This window comes from Electrophorus electricus, chromosome 11 (assembly GCF_041902795.1).
Source record: "Electrophorus electricus isolate QZ-2024a chromosome 11, ASM4190279v1, whole genome shotgun sequence".
Classification (NCBI taxonomy): domain Eukaryota; kingdom Metazoa; phylum Chordata; class Actinopteri; order Gymnotiformes; family Gymnotidae; genus Electrophorus; species Electrophorus electricus.
This window is the reverse complement of record NC_137507.1, coordinates 16,257,488-16,282,583: the sequence shown is the minus strand read 5'-3', so window position 1 is coordinate 16,282,583 and position 25,096 is coordinate 16,257,488. Positions and strand designations below refer to the sequence as shown.

Genomic DNA, 25,096 nt, shown 5'->3' with positions numbered 1-25,096 from the left:
ATATAAATCAAAGATTTGAAATATGATAGCCTTGATCAGATAAGCCCACAGAAGGTCATATTCTTGCACTTCATGTGTTAGAGGTTTTGAGGTTTCTTGGTACTGTTAAACCAGGTTAAACTCACCAGTGACTCATCAATTTGAACCAAATGTGTAGGAGCAGAGAAAACATTGAACTGTGCAGCCCATCTCCTGGCCTCTGAGAGCCCTGCTGTAGAGGTGCCACCTCATCACCCCCAGGTATTAGAAACCCCTCTGTAATGGGAGAAATCAGCAGCCCATTCACTGCCTGAATGGAAAGCCACTCATGAGAAGCCACTCAGACATCCCAGATATTGACCTTTGAAAAAAAAGAAAGCTTGAGAGAGAGAGAGAGAGAGAGAGAGAGAGAGAGAGAGCGAGAGAGAGAGAGAGAGAGAGAGAGAGAGAGAGAGAGAGAGAGAGAGAGAGAGAGAAAACGAACCAAACTTGGGAAGTGTTGGCCCATTAAAACTCTCAAACCATTATCATTTTGTAAAAAGCAAAACAAAACAAAAAAACAAAAACAAACGAAAACTCCATGCAGTTTCTGCTCTATAGAATGTTATATCCTCACACAAACCCGCACACTGTCGTAGTGGATTTGTCTGTAATTTGCACTGAAAGTCCAGCATGCAATGAACAATATAGCAAATGTCTGATTTGTTGCTGTATCCTGTTGAATGCCATTTCCTGCTGTTGAATACGATTTAAATGCAATGCCACACCATGCGTTGCAACCCAAGTGGATACAAACATTGAGAAAATTAAAGAGAACAAACATGTAAACATTAATATTTGTTTTGTCTCTCTACATGTTCATTAATGCAACTTGTCCTTGATTATTTAAAAATATTTAACATGTAGTTGCACATACTAGTTTATCCTTAATTTCTTTCCTTTTGACATCATACAGTGTCACGGGACACTGTTTATTTATGTCTTATGGGTATATAGATAGGTCTATATATATATATATATATATATATATATATATATATATATATATATATATATATATATATATATATATAGATATATATAGATATATATATACGTATAAATATATGTATATATATTTATACATATATACAATATATATACAATATAGACAATACCACGCACAAATACGTCTCAGATAAATATATATACAACAAAAACTAGCCAAAGTATTGTCAATGTCACAGCAATATAAATTAAAACTGCTTCTACAGAATTGTATTGTGTGTTATGAAATGCAAATGCCAGTGTCAGCATGAAGAAACCCAAGTGTCAGTGGAGCATCCTTCACGTCACACGGACGCCGGTGATGACGAACGCAGTCACCGCCTCACGAGCTTACTCACGCACCTTTCCCTCGTTCCTCTTCGGCACCGCGCGACGCTCGCAAGGATGATGCTGTCGGATGCAAGATCTGAGTAGTGCAACTCAATAAGAGACTGGTACAGCTAGGTTTGAACGCACAATAAAAGCAATAAAAGTGTGAGGACCCCCTAAACCGCTCGATAGACTTTTTTTTTTAATTTACCGACAATTCACCCAGTTCCAAACTCTTAAACATTTTTTTCTTCTTGTTTTTACTTATGTCCCGCAAATCCACCGACAATGACTACAACCTTCGTAGCATGAACAGTCTCATGGGCGAGCGGCGAAAGCGAGCGAGCGATGGTGGAGAGCGGAGTCTCATCAAGGCTCCGTCCAGCGCAAGCATCAGCAGCCAGGGAGCCTCCGCTGCCTCCGCCGCTTCCACCGGGGACTTGGAGCGAGCCGCCCGCAAGCAGTTCCAGCAGGAGGACACGCCGGCCTTCGTCCACGTCTTGGCGGTGTTCTCAGCGCTCGGGGGCTTTTTGTTCGGATACGACACCGGAGTGATGTCTGGGGCGATGCTTCTTCTCAAGAGGGAGAAGAACCTCACCGTCCTGTGGCAGGAGCTGCTGGTGTCCAGCGCTGCTGCGGCCGCCGCGCTGTCCGCTCTGGCAGGTGGATTTCTGAACGGGGTTTTTGGACGGAGAGTGTGCGTCCTGCTTGCCAGCTTCGTGTTTTTCGTTGGCGGAATAGTGCTGAGCTCCGCTCCCAATAAAGAGGCGCTGCTTATCGGGCGTATTTTAATTGGACTTGGCCTCGGTAAGAAGCAGTTTTAAAACTAGTATGTATTGTAGGACGAAAGGGAAATAAAAGTTGAAAATGAAGCCACACTGAGTGGACTCAGTGCTGGTGACTATCGATTGTTAATCATCAGTCTACGTGGCAAACTTTATAAGCAAGTCCAACTAGATATGTAACGTTACCTAATATTATTAAATACCTAGAGATCCAATCTAATAATTTATGTTTATTATTATGTTTATTCTTCCCAACAGACATCTTGATAGCAATCTAGGGTATTTTCTCATGAAGACCTCCGTTTACACACACACACGAAAGGGGGGGGGGTAACTTTAGTTAAAAACGGAGGTCGTCAGTGACACATATAATTCATGAACGTTTTATAATGAATTAATGAAGAGCTTCTCTAAAGAATCTATAATGCACTAAAATAAGTTGCCATCTTATTAGCGATCATGTTTGGCGGTCTTAAATAGCTCGACCTATCTAGTTAGCTAACCTGGGTCATCTGTCCGGCCAGCTAATACAAAAACGCGCACTATTTTTACATTTTCATTTTATATTTCAAAATTAATAGTTTCGAAAAAGATGATTATATCACAGCAGAACGTGTTTATTGTGCACGCTACACATTTGACACTAACGCCAGGTCTAATTCCTGGCTTTGGCATTGGCTCTGTAGTTAGCTAAAGAATCTTAGATTAGCTCTAGACAGATAGAAAGCCAGCTAACTTACCGTTTATCTTTAAAAATCATTGGTGCGATGTCTCACGAAGAATTCTACAGAATTTTAAAAAGTCAGCTATTATACATTTCTTGCTCAGGTCTAGTAAACCATGTTTTCACATGTCTTATAGTAAGCCAATGCATCGCAGTCTTTATTGATTAAATGGCATCAAAGGTAATGGATTAGGAGAGTGGATCAGTCTCTTTGCATGTCCTCTGGGTTACATCAAACCTCCCAATCTATCCCCATTTGAGTGATAGGACTCAATGTATTGAGGACTTAGCATATTGTAACAGAATAGACATAGACTGGGTTTTATCATCTCTCACTTTTTTAAAAGCTGCTAAATATGGCAGTTTTGTTTCAACATTAAGATGCAAGTTTTAAGTTCTGTTGTTTTATTGCATTGCTTAATGGGGCTTAATGACCTTTGACAACATATTACATAGTGACTGTTCAGTATGAATTCTAGACATATTTTTAATTTCTGTAAAAGTAAATTTAGGCAAAGAGGCCAGCAGTATGCTGTATTCATCCCAGTGATACATCTAATATAGAAAGTGCCTAAAACCAATCTTGACCTTCATAATGACTTGTAGATGAGTGTCAGAGAGTTTATGAACAATTGAACAGGTGCCACCAATACAGCAAAACTTTTTTTCTCAATGAATACCAAATATAGACCTAATTACTTAAAATCCACATTCTTACTTACAGAAAATATGACTTCTGTTGCTTATGTTCGGATCTCAATGTCTCACCTCCCACAGAGGAATTTTACACATTCTGTTGGGTATCATAGAATACTGTAATATTATACCAGGAAAGGGGGAATAATATTTTTTGACTGAGATAAACTAACATGACATGCAGATTTGTCAGTTGAAGTCTTTGTTCAGTCAAGTATATGAGATAGGTTTTCAGGTTTTCCTCTCTCAATATTTTGGCTGTGTAATTTTATCAGTCCATTTTAATCAACAGACTTTGATGAACAAATTGCTTAGCATTTTCAGATTCCAAAAGGTCAACACTGGCTGTTTCTGAAAGAAATAAATGTCATACCTTACCATGGACTTTAACCATTGGCTTCCAGTTTGAGCATTATGGCCCAATTATTCGCAAGCTGCCCTTTTGTGGCTGCACACCAGTGGACTGGGCCATGCTGATGCTGGCCATTCTGACTTCAGTCACAAGAACCGATGACCTTTTCCCATTGTCATCGTTGGGCCTAAAGATTTCCAGATAAAGGCACAGCAAGGCCCTTAGAGTTGGTTTACCACACAGCTCATTTCACACTTCACTCATTTTGCAAGCTCATGCAATAGTTTCTTTTCTGGCATCAGGTGTAAAGCACCTCAGTGTCTCCAAATAGTTGGGTTGTACGAAAGCAGCAAAAGACTTTTTTCTCAACCTACCAAGTCTAGGCAGAAGAAAAGTACCAGTTCTCCATGGTCCCCTGTCATGTTTAATGGCATTTTCAGACTTGTCATGGATACTTGAACCCCCAACCAGGACTGATTCTAGGCTCACCTGAAGGAAGGGCTCATTAAAACCGGTTTGCTTGCACACACAAGAACTCTATCTAAACCATGAATCAATTGTGCAGTTCCATACATCATGTTTCTGCGTGTAGGCTTGCAAAATGACAAGAAGAAGCTTTATCCATTTGCTGCTTCTTATTATTTTCCTTGGACACAAACTCTCGGGCGGCAAGGAATGGCGCTTTTGGGATGCATGGAATTCCCCCATGCAGGAGCACCTGCAAACAAGGAGCTGTTCTTGTATGAGAAGACGTTTGTTGCAGCGTACATCTGCGGATCGCTCTTTTAAAGTGTACTCTACAGTGCTGTGCAAAAAATCTATATACTCAGAAAATACATGAAACTTGATAATGGAAGTAATGCAATATGTCAAAGCAGTCACATTACAAAATGAACTAGTCACACAGCCCCACACAGCGCAGTGAGCAGATAGCTTCCACACCTGCTGCAGGCCACAATACAGCTCACTAGAAGCAAACCCTGGACCACTGATTTCAGAAGGACCAGAGATTGGTGCTCTGGACCGCTTCCAGGATTCAAAACTGTTTTCACACCTGACCAACATACCAAACTCACGGAGCAAGTGGACCTGGGTCCAGAAAAAAGCGCTACTGTGAAAACAGCCTAAAACAATGGTGGAGGTAGGGAAAAGGCGTTGGCTAGGAGGATGGGCTCTTGCTTTGGAGCCCAGGGGGACTTCACTCCTTCAATCTCCCACTGTTGAGCCAAGCTCCAATAGGAAAGCTCTGAAGGTCTTTGACAGATAACAAGAGATAGTCTCCATTGTCTCCCCCTGCTACTTCTCACAGTTCTCAGAGTCTCACATTCAGACAAGTGAGAAAGGAATCGTAAATTATCCTGGGAAGTGCAGTTATGGTTAAATATCTTGCATTAACTATGCTATAGGTGGACTAAAAGTTTGATAATATGTTTCACATTATTAATATTAACAGTGATCCAAATGATTTAGTTAATCACAGGTTATCATTTACCCATGTACTCCTCAACAGATAAAATCTGGAGATAGACTGGTAAAATAGATGTTGTTAATTTTGGGCTTGCCTTAAAAGAGACGTCATGCAGTCAAATAGTCTTGTGATGAATTGTCCAGTCCGCTAAAAAACATTTAAACAATCATGACATTTTCCAGCATAGTTTTAAAGATACTGAATTCCAGATGCTACAGTGCATTGCATCCTTCAACTTCAACTCTTTCTTTGCACTGATTTGTTTTAGTGGATGTAAGGCTATGTCTCCACTCTACATAGATTTCCTTCTTTAACCCAAATAGCACGGAGAAATACTGGATTCTCATCTTCTATAACTCATAAATTTAGCATTGCTAATTTTTTAGGACGCTGCATTATCTGTCCTGTGCTTTAATGTTTAAGAAGCAAAGCCAAGCTTTCTGGCATCCCTCTAAAATGGATCTACATTTGAAAGAGGTATAAAAAAAGGTACTTAGAAACATTCTTATGTAATCATAATAGATCAAGACGTAAGACTGTATGAAGGGTCTTTAGTTCTACTTATGTACACCAAATACAGAATTAGGAGAATTAGCGGATAGTGGCTTTAATAGTAAAATGATTTTTTGTTATGAAATAACACAGCACTTCCCACCAATAAAAATTGGCAAACATGACTGCTTCACTTTAATATGTCAAAGAGTGGCTGTTTAAATATCTTCTGTTTTTTTGTAAATACTTTAAATAGCAATGTTTATTTGTTGTTCTAAATCAGTTTACTTTAGCATACAGTATGATTCATTCAGTGGATCAGAAAGAATCAGGGAACAGAATCGATTGAGGTATTGGACAAACTCAAATGAGCTATCCTCATGCATTTGCATGTCCAAAAATCAAAGAAGACTGATTGGGCACTGATGTTCTGTAGGATGGCAGATACTATTAACATGTCTAATTTCTTTCACCAAACTTGCATAAGTAATGCCAATTATTTCCACAGTTTGAAACCAACATCTTGTTTATTCCTGATTGACAATATAATAATTAACTCCTCCCAGACTGCCAAAAGTTACATCACAGGATATTTGAGGCCTTCTCTATTGCCCATCTGACATCAAGGCCTGGTATTTGTAACAGCCACTGCTTTTTCAGTGAAGGAGAACGTATGTACAAATAGAGTGGACGCTTTTCAAAAGTCTTAACGAAACGTCAATGGGGGCTGTCGTATAAGACTATTGATTAAGCTCATGTGAGCAGGCTGCAAGGGGTTCCCATGGCAACAGGTACGTTGTCTGCTGGGCAACAGGAACGACAGGAAGCAGTGAGCAGAGGGGCTATTAATAGACCTTACAGCAAGTAGTGATACCGTGGCCCTTGTCGGGTAGAAAGCACATGCTGTTTGTTCTCCTGCGTAAATATCATGTATACATTAGTTGTGTCACACTACAAGGCTCCCTGCTTACATCTTTATCACAGGCTGTCTTGAACAAATGAGTGTTTTCTAATATTCAAGCATCCTTAAATATCATTAGCATGTATTAGCATAATATGGTACCTCTGCATTCTAATTGGCTGAGGATGAGCATGACTGGTCAGCCTGTCATATCACATCTAATTGACAGAAGGGGTATAACAATAAGCAATAAGCACTAAGTATTAATGTGTTTTGCATAAATGTTTAATAATATCCTTCAGTTCATGAAGAATTGAAGTGAATGAAATTTACTCAAATTCATTAATTCACTATTCTTGACATTCGCACTAAAACGTACAATTTGACCTTTTTCTGAGGTCGCCTTATAATGGGTGAAACATCTGTTTTCTGTTGTCAGGTATATCAAACTGTACACCAAGCTGTGGAAAATCATACAAAAACTGATATGTCTTGTTAACAATAATACTATACTAAGTCCAACACATAAGTGTGATATATTGTAAAGTGTGATGTTTAGGGGCATTTTGTGAGTAATTCAGTGTAACTTCCATCTGTATGGCTGTCTCAGTAGCCCTGTCATTTTGTAGAAAAGGATGCTTTGTCATCTTCAAGACACAATATCAGTGCTTCAGAGATTTATGGCCAGGCACATGACTAGACTAATAATTCGAATATGATTTATTGATCACCTCAAGCCCCTGTGCTCCTTCTCATAAAATGCTGTCTGTTCAGTCTTCATCTCTCCAGCCAAAGGACATGATTCTGTAGTAGCCTGTGTAATAAGAAATAAAATCCCACTTCTGCCATCACCTCCAGGTAATGGCTTTCCTTTTGGGATAAATCACGTTTATGTTTCGTTAGGTCCTTGCACTGTGCCCTCATAATGTTTTAATGTGTTTGCTCTCAAAGATTACATTAAAATGGAGGCCTGGGATTTAGCTGGCCACCACTGTTAGTACATATGCTACATGTCAGTATTAAACCACTGCCAGGAGTTTGTAAAGCCATTTTTGATAACCTGAAAGGTATGGTATATCATTCATACACAAAGAATTCTCAAATATATCCCCCTTAATTATCAAAGGTAACATCTTGCAGATATTTTTTTTTTCAAATAAAACACCATTGACAATTAAACACCATTGTTGGAAAGCATAAATTCATTATCTTTTATAATGAATCGTGATCCATATACAATGTAATAAAATATCTAATGTTTAGATCCCTGATCTGTTTCATTCTTTCAGAGTTCTGGCAGATTCCTAAGAGCTTTCTAGCATTTCAGAAAATCCAGTGCTGGTGCCATCACACTGTCATTCAGAAATCCCTGACTGTGCACTTAATGAGCACGTCTCCATTTAGAGAAGCACCCTTGCACATATTTTACATAAATTTCCATCTCTTCATCCACGCAGGTATTGGCTCCATGACTGTGCCTGTGTATATTGCTGAGTCTTCACCACCACATCTGAGAGGACAGCTGGTCACCATCAATGCACTCTTCGTCACAGCGGGCCAGTTTGTAGCCAGCCTCATCGATGGGGCCTTTAGCTACGTGCGCCATGGAGGCTGGAGGTTTGGGCACTTCATATTCAGATATTCAGTGCTGCCGATTGTGGCAGTCCCTGTCTTGTAAGCTGTGCACTAGAGTCAGTTCTGTTGGACTGTAGATGAAGAATTTTATAGAGATGGGAGATATTGGCTGATGTCAGATCAGGGGTTGGTTTTGGATGAATCTTATTTCATTTAAAACTTATTTATGCTTCATGTCTTGTTTTCTTTATCTCATTTTCACATGCATCTTCTCAGCCTCCGTAATATCCCTCCTCCTCTCAGATATTACGTTGGAGGGCTTCAGGTGATTAACTGAAAAAAAACTTGCATGAAAGCCGAATTAGTTTGGGGAGGCACGGCACTATAATTAAAATTAATACCAGCATTAATACCAGCTAAATATGTGATTTAAACCATTACAAATCTGCAATATCCATAGTTTGTACATGTCTGAGAAGTAATGACTTCAGAAGTAATGACTCCAGAAGTAATCATACCTTATGTATTTCTCTGAACACAGTACTTCTTCAGTAAAAACAGTCCAATTTGAATTAACCTAACAAATGAGCACTTCTTTTATTGTTCAGACGTCAAGGTGTGCACTGCTAAAATGAAACATGACTTTAAACAGGTCCCTTATTCCCAGTATGATCCTATGGTAAGATCAAGGCCTTATTAAGAGGAGAAGGAAAATGATACCTTGAAAGAAACTCTCACTAGGCGATTACTGTCTTGTTGGGCAGAATGATGTTCTTGATCAGCATTGGTGGACAAAATACACAACTCAGAGTATACAACAATGGATGAGAGTGACCCATGCTGTAAATGCTCAAGTTAGGTGTAACCCAACTAAACTTTACATGCAGGGTTCAATTTGATTGTGCTACCTGCTGTTCAGTGAGCAAAGGCTTATTCACAACAATGTCGTTTTATTCTCTCCTTGTTGATGAGAGCACAGAGGCACTCCATATGGGTGTTTTCCTATGTTTCGTGTCTAGCTGAGTTTTTAGCATTCCACAAATTTGACTAGCCTGTGCCACCTTTGTTACATTTGGATGTCATCAAAATATAAACATCCAACATCCAAATACAAATGTAAAGTACGGATAATAAGCCAGTTACCTATAGTATATCAGATTGAGAATTTTTGTAGTCACAAAATTATTTGCGTTTATTTGGCCCTGTATTTAGACTTTTATTCTCATGTTAAGCAAAGCCTAATAGCTAAGCAAATTATTTTAGAAGTTATGCTAATGACATCAAGCCTTTCGTTTCATATGTGACCTTCAAACCATGAAATGTAAAATCAGCAAGGATAATTGGGTGATTGTGCTGTTGATTGTTCTTTTGTGCTTTGAAAGTGAGAGGTATCAGATTTCATTCTGCACTATGCAGACTGCTTTTTTTTTGGACAGATTTCATTTGGCAGAATTGAATTCAGAGAAAGAAGTATGGCGAGCCAATGAAGCTTGTGATCTTGCAGGTCCTGAACTCCACAGACATCAGGACCCCAGAGAGAGAGGCACACACAAGCACACACACACACACACACACACACACACACACACACACACACACACACTCGCACACACACGCACACGCACACACACACACACACACACATATACATTGTACATTGTGTATATAATCATAATATACATATATTGTACATACATTGTTAATATATTTTTGTACATACATAGAATATATATTTATCTGTATATATATTTTTTTCTCTATGCACCCCTGGTTCTCTTCCTCAGTTTGGACAGAGCACTCTCCACCATTTCACTGCGTGTTGTACTGTGTATGACTATGTATGTGACAAATAAACCAAACTTGAACTTGAACTTGAACACACACGCGCACACACACACACACACACACACACACACACACACACATGCATACACACACACACACACGCGCGCGCACACACACACACACATCCACACACATGCACATACTCGCACACACACGCATACACACAAGGGAGACTGTGGTTCAATGGGACTGAATTTCAAACATGCATGTAAGAAAAGAATAAGACTACACGGGTTGCAACTTTTAGTTCGTTTATTTCCTCCTTTCTTTTAAAGGCCTAAGTTTTATTACAATCTATTACTATTTTGATAATACATTTGCTAAATCCAGATTTGCTTCTTCATTGCCTAAACCCTCCTACCAAACCTAGGAAAGGCCCGGTGAGATTTGCTTATTTTGGTTGATGTAACTTCCAAAAAAAAAAAAGTAGCAAGCCAGCAAGGAGGGTTTATTAGTGGAAATTGTAAATCTTGAAATTTAATTCTAAGGGTTGAAAGTTATCTTTTGTTGTGTCATTTTGTTTTATTTATCCAAAGGTGATTTCATAATAGTAAACAGGAATTTGAGGGCTTAAACAAAAATGGATATTAACAAAGTTTGAGGCATGTGCACAGAAGTCTTTATGTGTATGTGACATCTCTGAATCTGATATTGATGGTGACATAGTTGCCTCTTTTGGAAAGTATGGGACAGTCACAAAAATATTAAGGCTAGGAAAAACAGGTTTAGGGAATTACAGTGCCATTGTTGAGTTTGATACTGAGGAGCCCATAGCATTCTTACAGCCTGACTTCCCTTGCTGTCTAACTAATGTGGCTAACAGCTCAGTGAAGTGGCTAGTTGACAACATTAGAGTACTAGTGCAGGTTACAGACCATACCTCACTGACCACTACCCAGCATGATGAATGTTATGGTTCAGAGTCTGACCCAGACAGTGTTGGCTCAGACAATAGCCAAACACCACTACTGTGCAAAACCTCAAAGAAAGTACAGCAGTTTCCCTCAGTTCAAACAGTTACTGATACTCATGATGTCTGCCCTAAATTGCCAAAATAAACTAAAGCCACCATAAACCCTTACCCTTTTGTCTCAACCCATATCCTCACGCCACCTGAAGTACAACACATAGTAGTGGAGCACGTGATCGAAAATGAGGCTTCAGCAAATAACCAAATGGCTAAGGTCATTCTCTGGGTGTGTTCCAAAACACCTTGGAGAAGCAGATTTTGAAACTTGGCATCTCCACGCTGAGATGATGTTTCAGGACTGCCTGCCTAAGGATACACAGCACAGGAAGATTTTGGAACATAACCTTCTCCCAGCTTCAGATGTTGTGAAACTCTTGGGTTTACATGCATCTCTTCATGGGTGTGTGAAACTTCAGGATTCAGGCTATGGCCGTGTGGAAGATTGAGATTAAATATTTTCCAGATTTCTCAACACTCATCAGAACAGGTGAAAAGGCATCTGATTTCTTTCAGTTACTCCAAATATGGTGTAAAAGCAGCAGATGTAAACAGACAGTTGCATTCGGAGTTTGTACGTGGTTGTTGGGACCAGTCATTGTGTTTAGGCTTACAGCTTGAGTCAAGGAGTGATGATCTTCTGCTTTTGCAGAGCTTCTGCTCAAGATGCACACAATAGATGAAAACGACCTGCCAAACCTGACAGACAACAACGCATAGATGTGTTCAAAAGTCAAGCCGACCTTGAATGTGCATTCAATGATGAAATTCATCTCGCGTTCTGACATGCATGCTGGTATTCCACAGGCTTACATCACAGAAACAGAAAAACTGAGAAAACAAGTTGCTGATTTGAAAATTCAGCTGAGTTCCAGAAAATCTAAGAAGGAAGCAAAGTGTGCATCTAGCAAAGCTACAGAACAGTGTGTGCACTGAGTGCAGACATTCAAGTGCATCAGATAGCAGTCAAACCCCAATCAACCTTGGTGCTGTTTAAATGTGGTGATGATGATCATATAGCAAGACAGTGTGAGAATTCTCCAAATAAAGCTTTGGTAGACAAGAAGTACAAATAACTAAAAGTCAAACAAGAGGAATGGAAAATCAGACATGGCCAGCATTTAAATTGGGCCAGGTGTCAACAGAGGGACATATTGAGACCCAGACTTCAGATAAATGTCCCACCCCACCCCAATAACTATTGACAGCTGGATATAATAGTCACACACAGATGCAGTGAAGTAGGGATATGGCCAATAGCAGGCTAGTTGGACCACGGTGCACAGCCTCCGTTATTTTTAAGGGAACCTCCTGTGAATGCCTCCTTGATTCAGGCTCACAGGTGACCATCTTTTTCTTGGCATTCACCTAAAATCACTGCTGATCCTACTATTGAATAATTTATTGAGATAGAAGGAGCAGGAGGTCAGCTCGCACCTCGGTTATGTTGAAGACACTATTTATTCCCCTGTGTCTGTTACTGGCAGAGCAGACGAAATAGCCACTCTGTTTCTAGGTGCCAGATTGTAAGGCAAACATTTAAACCCCCACACCCATATGAACAAATACTCTTGATGTTCTGTATATAGCCTGTGTAAATAGCCAGAATGTAAAGCGCCACCGAAGAGCTGAGAATCATCCTTATTTATTGCTGGTGAGAAGTCTCTGTCATAGGCACTGAATGGAGAGGGTCAGTGGGAGACTTGGAAGTGTGAATCTGAAGGGCAAGTCAAGTGTTATTATTCAGCTGCTGAAAAGAGAGCATTAACAAGATTTACCAAGAATATTCCCTCTCTCTCTCTGGAGCCTCCCTACTTGCAGAGCCAACCACTAAACCCAGCCTACCTGGTGGACGTACTTTCTGCAGTAACATACTCTCCAGCCCCGCCCAGACTTCTTTTAAGGTTCCCAATAGAAATATCAATAGAAATATTGCAGCGCTGTCAGTGCTTATGTCTCTATTTCCCTTACTCTTTGTTTCTGCTTCCAGTCCACACGCTGCTGAGTAAACTTATCCTCCTACACACATTCAGGATCATGCCCAAGACCCCAAACCTCTGAGAAGCAACACATACTTTGGTGATAATCCATTGTCTGAAGAGTGGAAGAGAGGAATCACTACAAAATTTAATTCCATCACAGAGGTCTTTGCACATAGTGACCTTAATTATGGTCATACTACAGCAGTCAAGCACCACATTCACCTTTCATATCCTACTCCTTTCAAGCAGACCAATACATCCTTCTGATTATGAGGCTGTGAGACTCCATCTCTGTAACAAAGGCTGAAGGCAGCCACCCTACCCAGTACTCACACCCAGATCTGACAGTAAGTAAACATGAGCTCTGACCACCGGACCAAAGAGCCAGCTCTCTGACATAGCAGCCAGAGCACACATTTAACCTTCCTAACTGATGGGCACCATCGCAGTTGTCAAGAGCTGGGTGATGCCAACTTCATCATAGTGTCAGAAAGCCCCATTGCTTCACCTATTGTAGTGGCAAAGAAGAAATGTGGTGCTAATAGACTATGTGTGCATTACAGAATATTGAATAGCCAGACTGTTAAAGATGCATATGCCCTGCCAAATATTGAGGAAGCTTTTTTGGCACTTTGTGGATCTAAGTAGTTTTTAAGTCAGGATATTACCAGGTCAAACTTGAAGAGGAGGATAAGCACAGGATCAAGACTGACCCTGGAAAAATTGCTGCCTTTACTACCTGGCCAAGGCCCAACAACCTTAAAGAGCTGAGTCCTTCCTGGGATTCACAGTGAATTGTAAGAGATTTGTGAAGGACTATTCCAAGATTTCCAGACCCCAAATAGCTTCACCATGGGTTACCCTCCCCCAAAGAAATCCCCTAACCAAAAATGTCCAATCTTCTTCATATTGCTTTTTCCAGAAAGCTAAAACAGTTGTGAAGGCCCGGCAGAACAGCATCTTTGTCCATTATGGATTCCTAGAGCAGCTCCATAGTGATCAGGGTCGGGACTTTTGAGTCCTGTGTCATCAAGGACCTCTATCAGATGTAAGGTGTCAAGAAAACACAGCCCATGCCCTACCATAAAATCCATGTGGAAACCCCATGGGCAGTTTCAATAGGACCCTGTTAGAAATGTTGGGTACTCTCAGGAGGAGGACAAAGTACGGTGGAGAGATTATGTTCAGCCTCTGTTACTTGCTATAACTGTACTAAGAATGGATTCTCTTCCTACCAGCTTATGTTTGGTAGTCAGCCAAGCCTTTGTATTGACCTTGTTTTTTGGCTTGACTCCTGAAGGTCCCAGAAATGTGTCACATCTAGAGTATGTGAAGAAATTACAGGATAGTGAGATATGATGCTAAGGTCAGAGAGTCTACTCTAGAAATAGGTGACTGGGTGCTTGTGAGGAATGTTAGTCTTTGAGACAAACATAACAAGTGGAGCCCAGTCAGGATTGTGAAGCGAATTGCTGACAGTTCAGTCTATTTTGTGGTACCTATAGATGCTAAAGGTCCAGAGAGAATTTTGCATAGAGATTTGTTGTTGCACTGTGGATTTCTCCCTACCCTTGTTATAGAATCTAACCAGCCAAAACCTCTGAAGTGCATGACGTGTCCATCGGCACATGAGTCAGTAGAAGGGATTGATCTGCCAAATCAATGTCCGGAAGAGATGGAAGAGCGTGTGCATCCAATTCCTGCATGCGAGACAGTTGAGTCTCCCCATACTACATCCTGGGTGGAAACGACTGAAATTCAAATCTAGATCCTCAGATATTTAGTCTACCATGGAGATCAGGTGGAAAGTCGGGTGGAATGGTGGAAGAGTCCATCAACCATTAGGAACGAGACTTCAACCCATAAGCACATACATTTCATCCTCAAGTATCACCTATGTGAAATGAGTCAGGTTCAACATTCAGTCAAAATAGTAACCAGCAATTATTAAGGCCAGTCAAAGCACAGAAGGAAAGGAAGAGCCTATGGATATTGATGGACATAGCCACAAAACAGAAATTAAACCTGAAGCTACAATGAGCTATCAGGGGGAGGTTTGGAACCACTCGATTGAAAACAGCACCAGATTGACTGTCTTACCAATACTTGTGGAATCCTTTGATCCTTTATATACAGTCTATACTTGGTGGACTTGACATTTTCCCATGCTTTTTTATGATCTGGGACCAGACATTAGTTATTCATTGCTGTGTCAAACAATTTAAGATGAGTTTCCTACATGCAGGGATGCTTGCAGATTTAGGGAAAATAATGTAACCCACCTGAATTTTACATGCAAGGAAAGGATTAAATTTAGTGTTAGAGCAATCCACTGTTCAGTGAGTGAAAGTTTTTTTGCCACGTTTTTTTCCTCAGAGATGCTCCATATCAATATTTTCTTTTGTGAATGCACAAAAGAGAGTTGTTTCATAGTAATGAGTAAACGTGGTTAGAAGAGTAGTAGTACTACACTTCTAGTAGTAGTACTTTTATTCAAAGTCATCACAAAACCATGTTTTAAGTAGTATACAGCAATTACTGCATTTAGCCCGGTGAGTTTTCTTTGCTAGGATTACACAAAGTTGACTAGCCTGTGACAACATTGTTACATTTGGATGTGGTCACACAGGCAAATGTAATTCTAAAGTACATATACTAAGTCAGTCAACCACTGGATAGAGTATTTTTGTAGACAATAAAACCAGTTGGGGGGGGGGGGTGTATTTATCTTTATTTGTCCATGTATTGTTTTTTATTCTCGTGTTAAGCAAAGCCTAATAGCCAAGCAAATACATATGCTAATGAGGTCAAGCCTTTTGTTTCATGTGACCTTTAAACCATGAAATACAAACTCAACAGGGATATTTGTGAAAAGAACTATGATGGCTGTTTGAAAGTTTACTGAAGGGAGTTGGTTTGGTGTAATATTAGTATGTTGGCTAACATGCTCATGAAGCCATGTTCTCATAGAGAAATATTCTCCTTGCAATGCTTTTGCCTCGTTGAGAAATACTTTAGTTGATTGTTCTTTGTTGCTTTGAGAGTGAGGTGTAACACAGTTCTTTCTGCACTATGCAGACTGTTTTTATTTTTGGGGGGCGGGGGGGGTGGTTGGACAGATTTCGATTGGCAGATTTGAATTTGGATTCAGAGACAGGGATATGTCGAGCCTGTGATCTTGTGGGTCTCTCTCTCTCTCTCTCTCTCTCTCTCTCTCTCTCTCTCTCTCTATATATATATATATATATATATATATATATATATATATATATATATACATTTTTTTTTATTTATTCTTGCTAGACACACTCGCACAAACACAAGGGAGACTGAAGTTTAACTGGTCTGAACTTAAAGCGCACACATATGAATCAGACTACCTGAAGTTTAAGTGGACTGAACTTAAAGCACACACATATGAATCAGACTACCTGAAGTTTAAGTGGACTGAACTTAAAGCACACACATATGAATCAGACTACCTGAAGTTTAAGTGGACTGAACTTAAAGCACACACATATGAATCAGACTACCTTGCTAGCAACTTTTATTTATTTTATTCCCGTCTTTCTTTTTAAAGTTGTACTTGTATGATATATTACTGTTTTGATTTGCTAAAATCTAGATTTGCTTCTTCATTGCCTAAACCCTAATACCAAACCTAGGAAAGGCCCGGTACTTATTTTTGGTTGATGTAACTTCTATCTAAGCACCACGCTACGGTTACAGAAAAGCAGAGTATTTTATAATATAAAATATAGTGAAATTAGAAACATTTCAATTTAAAAAACAGACTAGACAGCTGCACACAGAGGAAATGATGTCCCTACCCCATACCCACATTATCTAGCGCCATCCCCTCACAGTGCCCACTTACTTTATACTTGTATTCATGTGCCTCAGCAGAGTTCCATACTGTCAAAGCATGTCATTTCTCATCCTATAAATGATTTTTTATATTTTAGTTGGTTTTATAACCAATAGAACTATAATAGTATGTGAATGCATATTAATAGTAGGACATAGCGTGAATATAATTCACAGTATTACAAATGTGTAATTTTTGTGTCTTTACACTATTTTTAATTCTCGCTCAGTTGGACTCAAGAAAGAGATAATTAGGATTTTCTCACGATTTAATCAAAATTGATGAATATGAAGATCTGTTATACTTCATTCAACTGATGACAGTATACAATACTGCGATAGTCAGCATAACCTTTGGCAAACTAAAATGTAAAGAATGTCCACATACTTTGATCAGTACAAGTTGTTTCCATACATAACTTTTGATATTTTTTCATAATGTACTTGGTCACTTATTGATTACTAATTGAATGTCTGCCTTTGAGTTAGCTTTCTGTCTAATAATAAATGTGAGATGTGCTAAAATGATTGACAAGCCTTTCATAAAAACTCAGAGTCAGATAAAACTCCTCAGTATAGAGGAGTTTTGGATTGATGTGGAAGTCCCACCACATTCCATTACCACATTCTGTGCAGCTCTTTGAATAAACACTTGAAAAAAATACTTAAGTACAGCAATAAATTACATATACTTTGTTACTGTTGACCACTGCTTGCAGACTATACTGTTTTATCTGGCCTACATGTGATTATTTGGAGATGTTATGCCTGTACCTTATCCCATATGAATTGCCCAGTCAAATCCCTTGCAAATTACTCACCTAGCCAGTTGTTCCAGCTCAAACGTCATACTGGCCTTCATAAGAGGGGACACAAGTCCTTTGGAAGGGTCTGGCTATAAACCTGGTGAGCTTTCCCTTGTTTGTTTGTGTTGGCACTTTTTTCCTCATAGTGAGGTGAGAATGAGACTGCCGTGGTTTGCGGTGAATGGATGAGTCATGCGGTAACAGGTCCCCCTGGACCACGTGTTTGCAAGTTGGAGTGTGACGTGCATGTCATCCGAAGAGGCTGGGTATCTTAGAGCACGGTACATCTCCCATAGTGGAAGTAGCTGTGCTACATGGGTACTCCAGTGTATACAGTCACAACCCTGGCCAATCATAATGTTCCAAAGGAGAAGCATCGATATATACACCTGTGCATTGTGCACTTATGCACGCACACACAAACGCACACAAACAAATGGGTGCGCACTGTATGAAATTCTGCCTGTTGCGCTGAAGTAATCCTAGGTGCATTCCAGGATGGTTAAGCGTTTTGTGGGGCCCAGCGTAGAGCTGAATTCAATGGGCGGCATTCCCCTTCTGTGACTCTTTCACCCTGGGAGAGGGATATATATCACAAAGATCAGCCTTATCTGAACACTGCCTGTAGTTTATCAGCTCTGCCTCTCATCTCAATCCAGCACAAAGCCCCAACATGATAGGGGGATTTACTGCTTATCTGGAGCCCATACCTTACAAAAAGATGAGAGAGAGGGAAACATGAAGTCTCAGTTCTTCATGGAAACATTCTAGTTGCAAATACCAGAATGTAGTTCATATCAGCACATGCGGAATGTCTGCTGGATCTCTGGAGAGTTTTCACAGAAATTATTCTTTTTTTGTTGTTGTTTTGATTAACTACTGAAATGAATAATGCAATTCCAATATTATTGGAATGCAATATCAATAATAATTAGTTTAAAGTAATTAATAAAGGACACTCTGGTTTCTGTTTAAAGTCATCTTTAAGTAATGTTGAACTCTGATTGGCCAATTTAAATTATATGATGAAATTAGGCAATTTGTAATGTCATCTTGAGAAAAAAGATATGGAAATTGTACATACATAGACTACATAGACTATATTTGAAATAACCTGTACATATACTTTCGCTATATGTAACGTGCGGTGGCCCGAGTGCCGCAGGGTGAGGGGCAGGACGCACAGACTCTCTTCAACATGGTCGAACATTTGATTGAAACATAAATACGACGGCACTCACATGTGTTACAAACAATGAATGCAACACGGTTACCACTGAACAAACACGATTAGATTTAACAACGGCAAGAAAAACATTTAACACATTACGCCAACAATAACCAACAACACTGCATACAACGACAAGAGTTTAAATACACAAAGACTAACACAATACAAGTGTGTGCAGGTGTGGCTACGACCATGACCCTCCCACTGCACATGGCTGGCCAAACCACGTGCCTTGTGGAAGGCGAGCGTTCCGTGACTCTAGACAGGTATATTCTTGTCTAGTATTTTCTGAGCATTGGATACTGGATACTGGGTACTCACCATTACACTCCAACCAGCAGCTGCAGTGAATTATTTCTTGAATCTTCTTCAAGTGGTACTTGAATCGCATCACAAAACTGCAGCCAACTGCAATTACAGGATGCACCAGAAATTACAGCCTTATTAGTCAACTCTAATTTGTGCCGCAGGTGTGAGAAAATACATAAGATAGTCACAAAATGCATAGGATACTACAAAGTAGATTTGGAGATTAGCTTCATGGTGAACTCAAAAAACAATGTTATTTGACTATTGAAAGAGATCCAAAATGAATTTTTTCCTCTGGGAGCATGTCTCTTTCTGGGCAATGCACATCATGACTCATGACTCTGAACTATTTCCTCACTTTCACCATGCCTTTCTGTCTGTCTGTCTGTCTCTCTCTTTCTCTCTCTCTCTCTCTCTCTCTCTCTCTCTGTCTCTATCTCCCTATGTGTCTCCGTGCAGGTACATGCTGGGCTTGTCAGCGCTGCCCGCTCTAGTGCAGTTCCTGGGGTTCCTCTTCCTGCCGGAGAGCCCACGCTGGCTTATTCAGAAGGGTCTGACCCAGAAGGCCCGCCGTGTGCTGAGCCAGATCCGTGGCAGCCAGAACATCGATGAGGAGTACGACAGCATCAAGAGCAGCATCGAGGAAGAAGAGAAAGATTGTGGTGGAGGTGAGAAATAAGTCTGTCCCCAACACACTCACACGTACATATAGACACTTTTACAATTCATCCCCAAAAACATTCCATTCCAGGTAAGCCAACCATGTGTTATTGTGAGCAAGCTCTCCCCCGAACAAACAAACCACACTGTCGGAGCCAATCTCAGGAAGGCCATAAGTGTCTTCCTCGTTTGACCTTACATCATGTTGGATAGAGCGTTGGTCTAAGCAAAGGGGGTCGTACAGGAGCAGGCCCTGTGCATAATTGGTCCTGAAGCAGGGTTGAGCGGAGGCAGAGACACCACCATCAACCCCACGCCCACAGGAGCGTACGCTGTTTTATATTACCCTCCCCTCCATCAGCTCAGACGGAGAGCACCTGTGGCCAGGCTTAGAGTGGATGCTCAGCCTCTGAAAGATGAGCACATGAAACACGTCATTTCTGCACAACACAAAGAGTGGCATAAGAAAAACCCAGGGCAACAAATGTTTCCTTCCATCCTGCATTCTTTTAGATGGCCAGAACAAGAAGGAAAGCCATTCTCCTGTTTGAGTAAAATGCTGACACAATGAACCTGGCTGGAGATGAAAAAACAGACTTTTTCCACTAATGGCAAAGAATGGCATCTAATTAAATAATGGAATGGCACATTGCCTTGAGTGGTTCGATCGAGCCAAATAGAGGCGTGTCTCTGTACAATGGGCTGCTGATAAGTCAGCCAATTGCTCGCAATCTTGTGTTTCATTCCTATCTAAACCCATCACACTGCAGTCCTGACAGCTGTCTGGCAAATGGAGCCGTTTGAGTGCAAGGCAGATTTGCTTTTGTGTAAAGCACTCTGAAACAAGGACGATTTCTCTGTCTAGAGGACCAGACAACAAAGCTCTCCCACTCTCTAACCCAAAGCTAGTAACCGGGGAAGCTAAGCCAAAGGCCTGGGGGGCATAATACACACACACACACACACACACACACACACACACACACACATACACACACACACACACACACACACACACACACACACACACACACACACACACACACACACACACACACACACACACACACATACATATGCAGGCCAATATACATTCACATGTATGTACCATGGAGACAGCAGTGATATTGCACTCCTCATCTCTCATATCTATATTGTCAGTAGCCATTGGCTTAAATCTCCACCCAGGCATCTGCCTATGTGTGTGACCATCAAACCTGCCTGCAGGAGATATCGGCTGCAGGTGCAAATTTGTGGTTTTCTTTTAAATGTTAAAATGACATATCCAGAGAACCTTTATGAAGTATACACACCTCCTACAAAAAAGTGGTGTCATGTATGTCACAAATGGATATTCCTACATAGATTACAACATGCAATATTTTACATGAGTATCTCCATGCTGGGACATGCTGCTTAAAGTATAGCATACAGTGATATATGTGTGATGTGTGCGATGTATGTATGTGGCAGAGTTGCCAAGCCGAAGAAAATGTGACCGCATAATTGTTAACATTAATTATGAATGCTATCCTTGGCTTTGGACTCACATATTATAGTTTCCCTCTTTCGATTCGGGATGTGTAATGAGGAGGTTTGTGTGAAGAAGTTGCAGAGGAGATCATATGTGGTCATCTGTGACTTTGTCACTTTAGGACCCAAGACTGTACACATGCCCAGTGGAGAATGGGGGGGAGAGAGAGAGAGAGAAGGAGAGAGAGAGAGAGGCAAAATGGATATATGGAAGGCTTGAAGAACTGTTTTCCTGCTTTCCTTATCTTTGATCAGAACTCAGTTAACAGTCTAGAATTGATGGCACAAACACAGTAAATCACAGTTTCTCATTTTCAGATGGCAGTTAGAGCGTCTTTAAATAGGTCCTATAAACATACATTTGAAGAATGCATTTACTGCATCTATAAATTGATTCTGCAATAATCTCCTGTTTGAGGCAACAGCCTCTGTGCCTTATTTTGGCTGATATAATTTTGCGATTATGTCTTTATAAGCATCATAAACAATCCTCATCTGAGTGATGATTCATTTCATGGGTGTCTGATCTCTTTGTGGTTTAATGATAGGGTCTATTTATATTTTATGATAAACATAGCATCTAAAATCTGGTCCTTATATTTATTTACCACCAGGGAATTAATAATTCAGTTTTAGGATTGAAATTCTTGGACTGCATGGTCTGATGAAACTGGCTTTCTGTCCTGTTGTGTTGACTATATGGAAACGTAAAGTATTTTATAAACCCAGCAAATTGTGCACATTCAGTTTGTACAAATAACGCTTTGTGCTTTCCACCTTTCTAATAACCCAATAACCTCAGTCTTCCTTTCTCAATAGGATCATTCTTTCTATGGAAACATTTACTGGTCTTACTTAGAACATGCTGTAATCGAATATTAAGACGTGGGAAGCATGCTCTTCTAATTCATCTCAGCTAATCTAGTTTAAGATGATTATTTTCTGCTGTGCTTTTTTTCCTGTTTGCCCAAGAGAGGAAAACATGTGGCTTTAAAGAACATGCGGCTTTTTTCCTGTTTGCGTGTTTTCTTCCATTTTGAGATTTTTTCCCATGACGCACAACTCATCCTCTTCAGTAGATTGCAGGAAGGGGAACCGGTCAAAAATAATTGAGCGTGTTCATCCTTTTCCCCTTTAATTTCCCACCATTAGTTTTGAATAAAAGGCCACGGCATCATTACTACACAGACGAAAGGCTATTGCAGACAATAACTCTTCGGTTGACTAGAAACATGTATCCAGCAGAACCAAGTCGTTTATACAGCTGTTGTCACAAAGCAGATTTACGGATGTCAGAGCCGATAGTCAGCAAGCCAGAGGTGACTGTGTCAAGGAAACCTTGAGCAGAATGAAGACTCAAAGGGGGGGGGTTGAGCATCCTCATCTGGTCCATACCGGGCACCACAACAGCAAGAATATAAACAATGAAGAACAAAATGCAATACATAAATATAAACAATAAGTAAAAAGGACAAGTAGGCAATGGAAATCTATTTTGGGTTCGTAGAAGTTCTAATCTGGGTTCGATGAGCTTGGTGCAGGAAGGACCCAGGAAGAGCTCTCCATGGCGGTGGAGAAGTGGGTGGCAGGGGTGGAGGTGGGAGGAGCCACAGCAGCTGAAGCAGGTCGAGGCTCAACAACATGACACCAGGAATAGATGTTCCTCAGCAGGAATGGAGGACAGATTATTAGACATGTTCAAATGCTACAGTGTGCAAAACAGGTGCATATGCCATGCAAGGATGTACTCTGGCAGGTCTAGTTTTGGCAGCACAGTTAAAAGGATAGAGGCAGAAAGTAACACATTCATTAGGGCTCCCTGGAACATCAGCACTATGTCTCGCTTGGCCAACAAACGTGAGTGACAAAAAGACATGAATTGACAGCAACATCACAGTTTACCATAAAGTTCAATGCCCATGAACCCCAGATCTACACCTTTACCTAAGATGAGAGGTTTTTTTAATAAAATTCCTGACAAAACAAATAGGTTTTCATCCCAGCATTAAATATTGAGACTGTGTCTGAGTCTCAAACACTGAAAGGAAGATTATTCCATAGCGTGGGAGCTTTGCCCCCGAGGTAGATTTCCTTATTTTGGGTACTAAGAAAGGGCCTTAGGGCAGACATGGCAGATCATAATGCACCAGGAGATAGTTAAGGTACTGTGGGGCAAGACTGTTCATTGCTTTGCAGGTCATTAGATGTATTTTATAATCAGTGCAACATTTTACTGGGAGCCAATGCAACGTAGCGAAGCTGTGAGTAATATCAAATTTCTAGTTCTAGTAAGAACTCAAGCTGCTGCATTTTAAACTAACCTGAGTTTGTTTCTGTACTTAATGGTACAACCAGGTAGTAAGGCATTATAGTACTCCATCCTGATAAATGCCTTGCCTTCTAGTTTTCATTATGTAATGATGTATATATTAGTATGGTCTCTGAGGTGAAAAAAGGCTGTCCTAGAAATATTATTTACAGGATTAAGCAGTATGCCAGAGCAGTAATGATAGTCTTGTGATCAGAAACTGACCCTTAACAAAGAGTTGGCAGATGACTAACACCCATTATGCATGTCAACAGATGGACTGAGGTCTCTAATTGTGCACCTACAAGGTGTTTCTAACAAATAAGAAAGAAATAAAGGTTTCTAATGAAGTGGGTGGTGGGCATAGACCTAGCAGTGGGTGCCCGATCATTTGTCTGTTGGCAGACGGCTACCTTGGGGATCTAGTGAGAAGCTGCGCCTAGCCTCCGTGTGTGGGTAATCACTTGCAGTGGTGAATGAGTGAAACCCAAACGAGTGTTAGCGGGGTTCGCTGCGTGACGGAGCGCAGCTAGAGGAGACGTGGTTAATTAACCAGCTCCTTGAATCGCCCTCGTCCCCTGTGTGACCACACAGGCACTTGCCTGCACACATTTGGATGCATACGCTCAAAAGCACACATAAGCATATCAGGCGTATACTACTGAGATTTTCATCCTGAGGTAGGACCCATGAGCCGCAGAGCTCCACTCCGCTAATCCCGCTGCTTTGATGACATTTATGAAGGTGCTGTTGGCAATGGGACATTGCTCCCTGGTATACATACCAGAAGCTTCCATCATGACTGGGCCTCAGGCAGTCAGGTGTGAGGAAGAGAAAATAGGTATCACAATGGCTGGTTGGGTTTACTGTGGGACACTTTGGTTTGCGGCAGTGGTTTGAAGCACTGCACTCTGTATATGGGTGCCGGGCTCATGCAGGCTAAATGGAGGAGTCAGGGCTCTGAAACAGGTGATCATCTCTGTGGTTTCTGCGGTTGTGTGCTTTCAGTAATTATTGTGGTGCTATATGCAGCTGTGATGTGACCTGATACTCAGGGTTCATTCTCTAAAACCATCACTCATACTTTGCTAAGAGAACACAGTACATATCCAAGTGTCGATCTCTGATTGCACGCATTGATGTAATGCATGTAAGGTATACAGAAATTTGTAGGTCTACCCGAGGTATGTTTAGCTAATTTTGCTTTAACAAAAGACTTAATGATCCAGTAAGATCTAGAATACCAGTAACCATGAGGCC

At 40.6% G+C, this 25,096-nt stretch overlaps 1 protein-coding gene across 3 annotated transcripts in view; it reads left to right on the top strand.

The window, feature by feature from the left end:
- Nucleotides 1-1,145: 1,145 nt before the first annotated feature.
- slc2a13a (solute carrier family 2 member 13a) overlaps nucleotides 1,146-25,096 on the top strand; it is a 45,198-nt gene continuing 21,247 nt past the window's right edge. The window contains exons 1-4 of one of the 3 annotated variants that reach the window (XM_035527776.2): nucleotides 1,147-1,500; nucleotides 1,643-2,142; nucleotides 8,211-8,370; nucleotides 19,795-20,003. In XM_035527776.2, coding sequence (XP_035383669.1) covers nucleotides 1,644-2,142; nucleotides 8,211-8,370; nucleotides 19,795-20,003 — 868 coding nt within the window. In that variant the 5' untranslated portion in view covers nucleotides 1,147-1,500; nucleotide 1,643. Of the gene's footprint in view, nucleotides 2,143-8,210; nucleotides 8,371-19,794; nucleotides 20,004-25,096 lie in introns of all 3 variants that reach the window. The other 2 variants (XM_081723826.1, XM_035527775.2) reach the window with 2 other exon arrangements.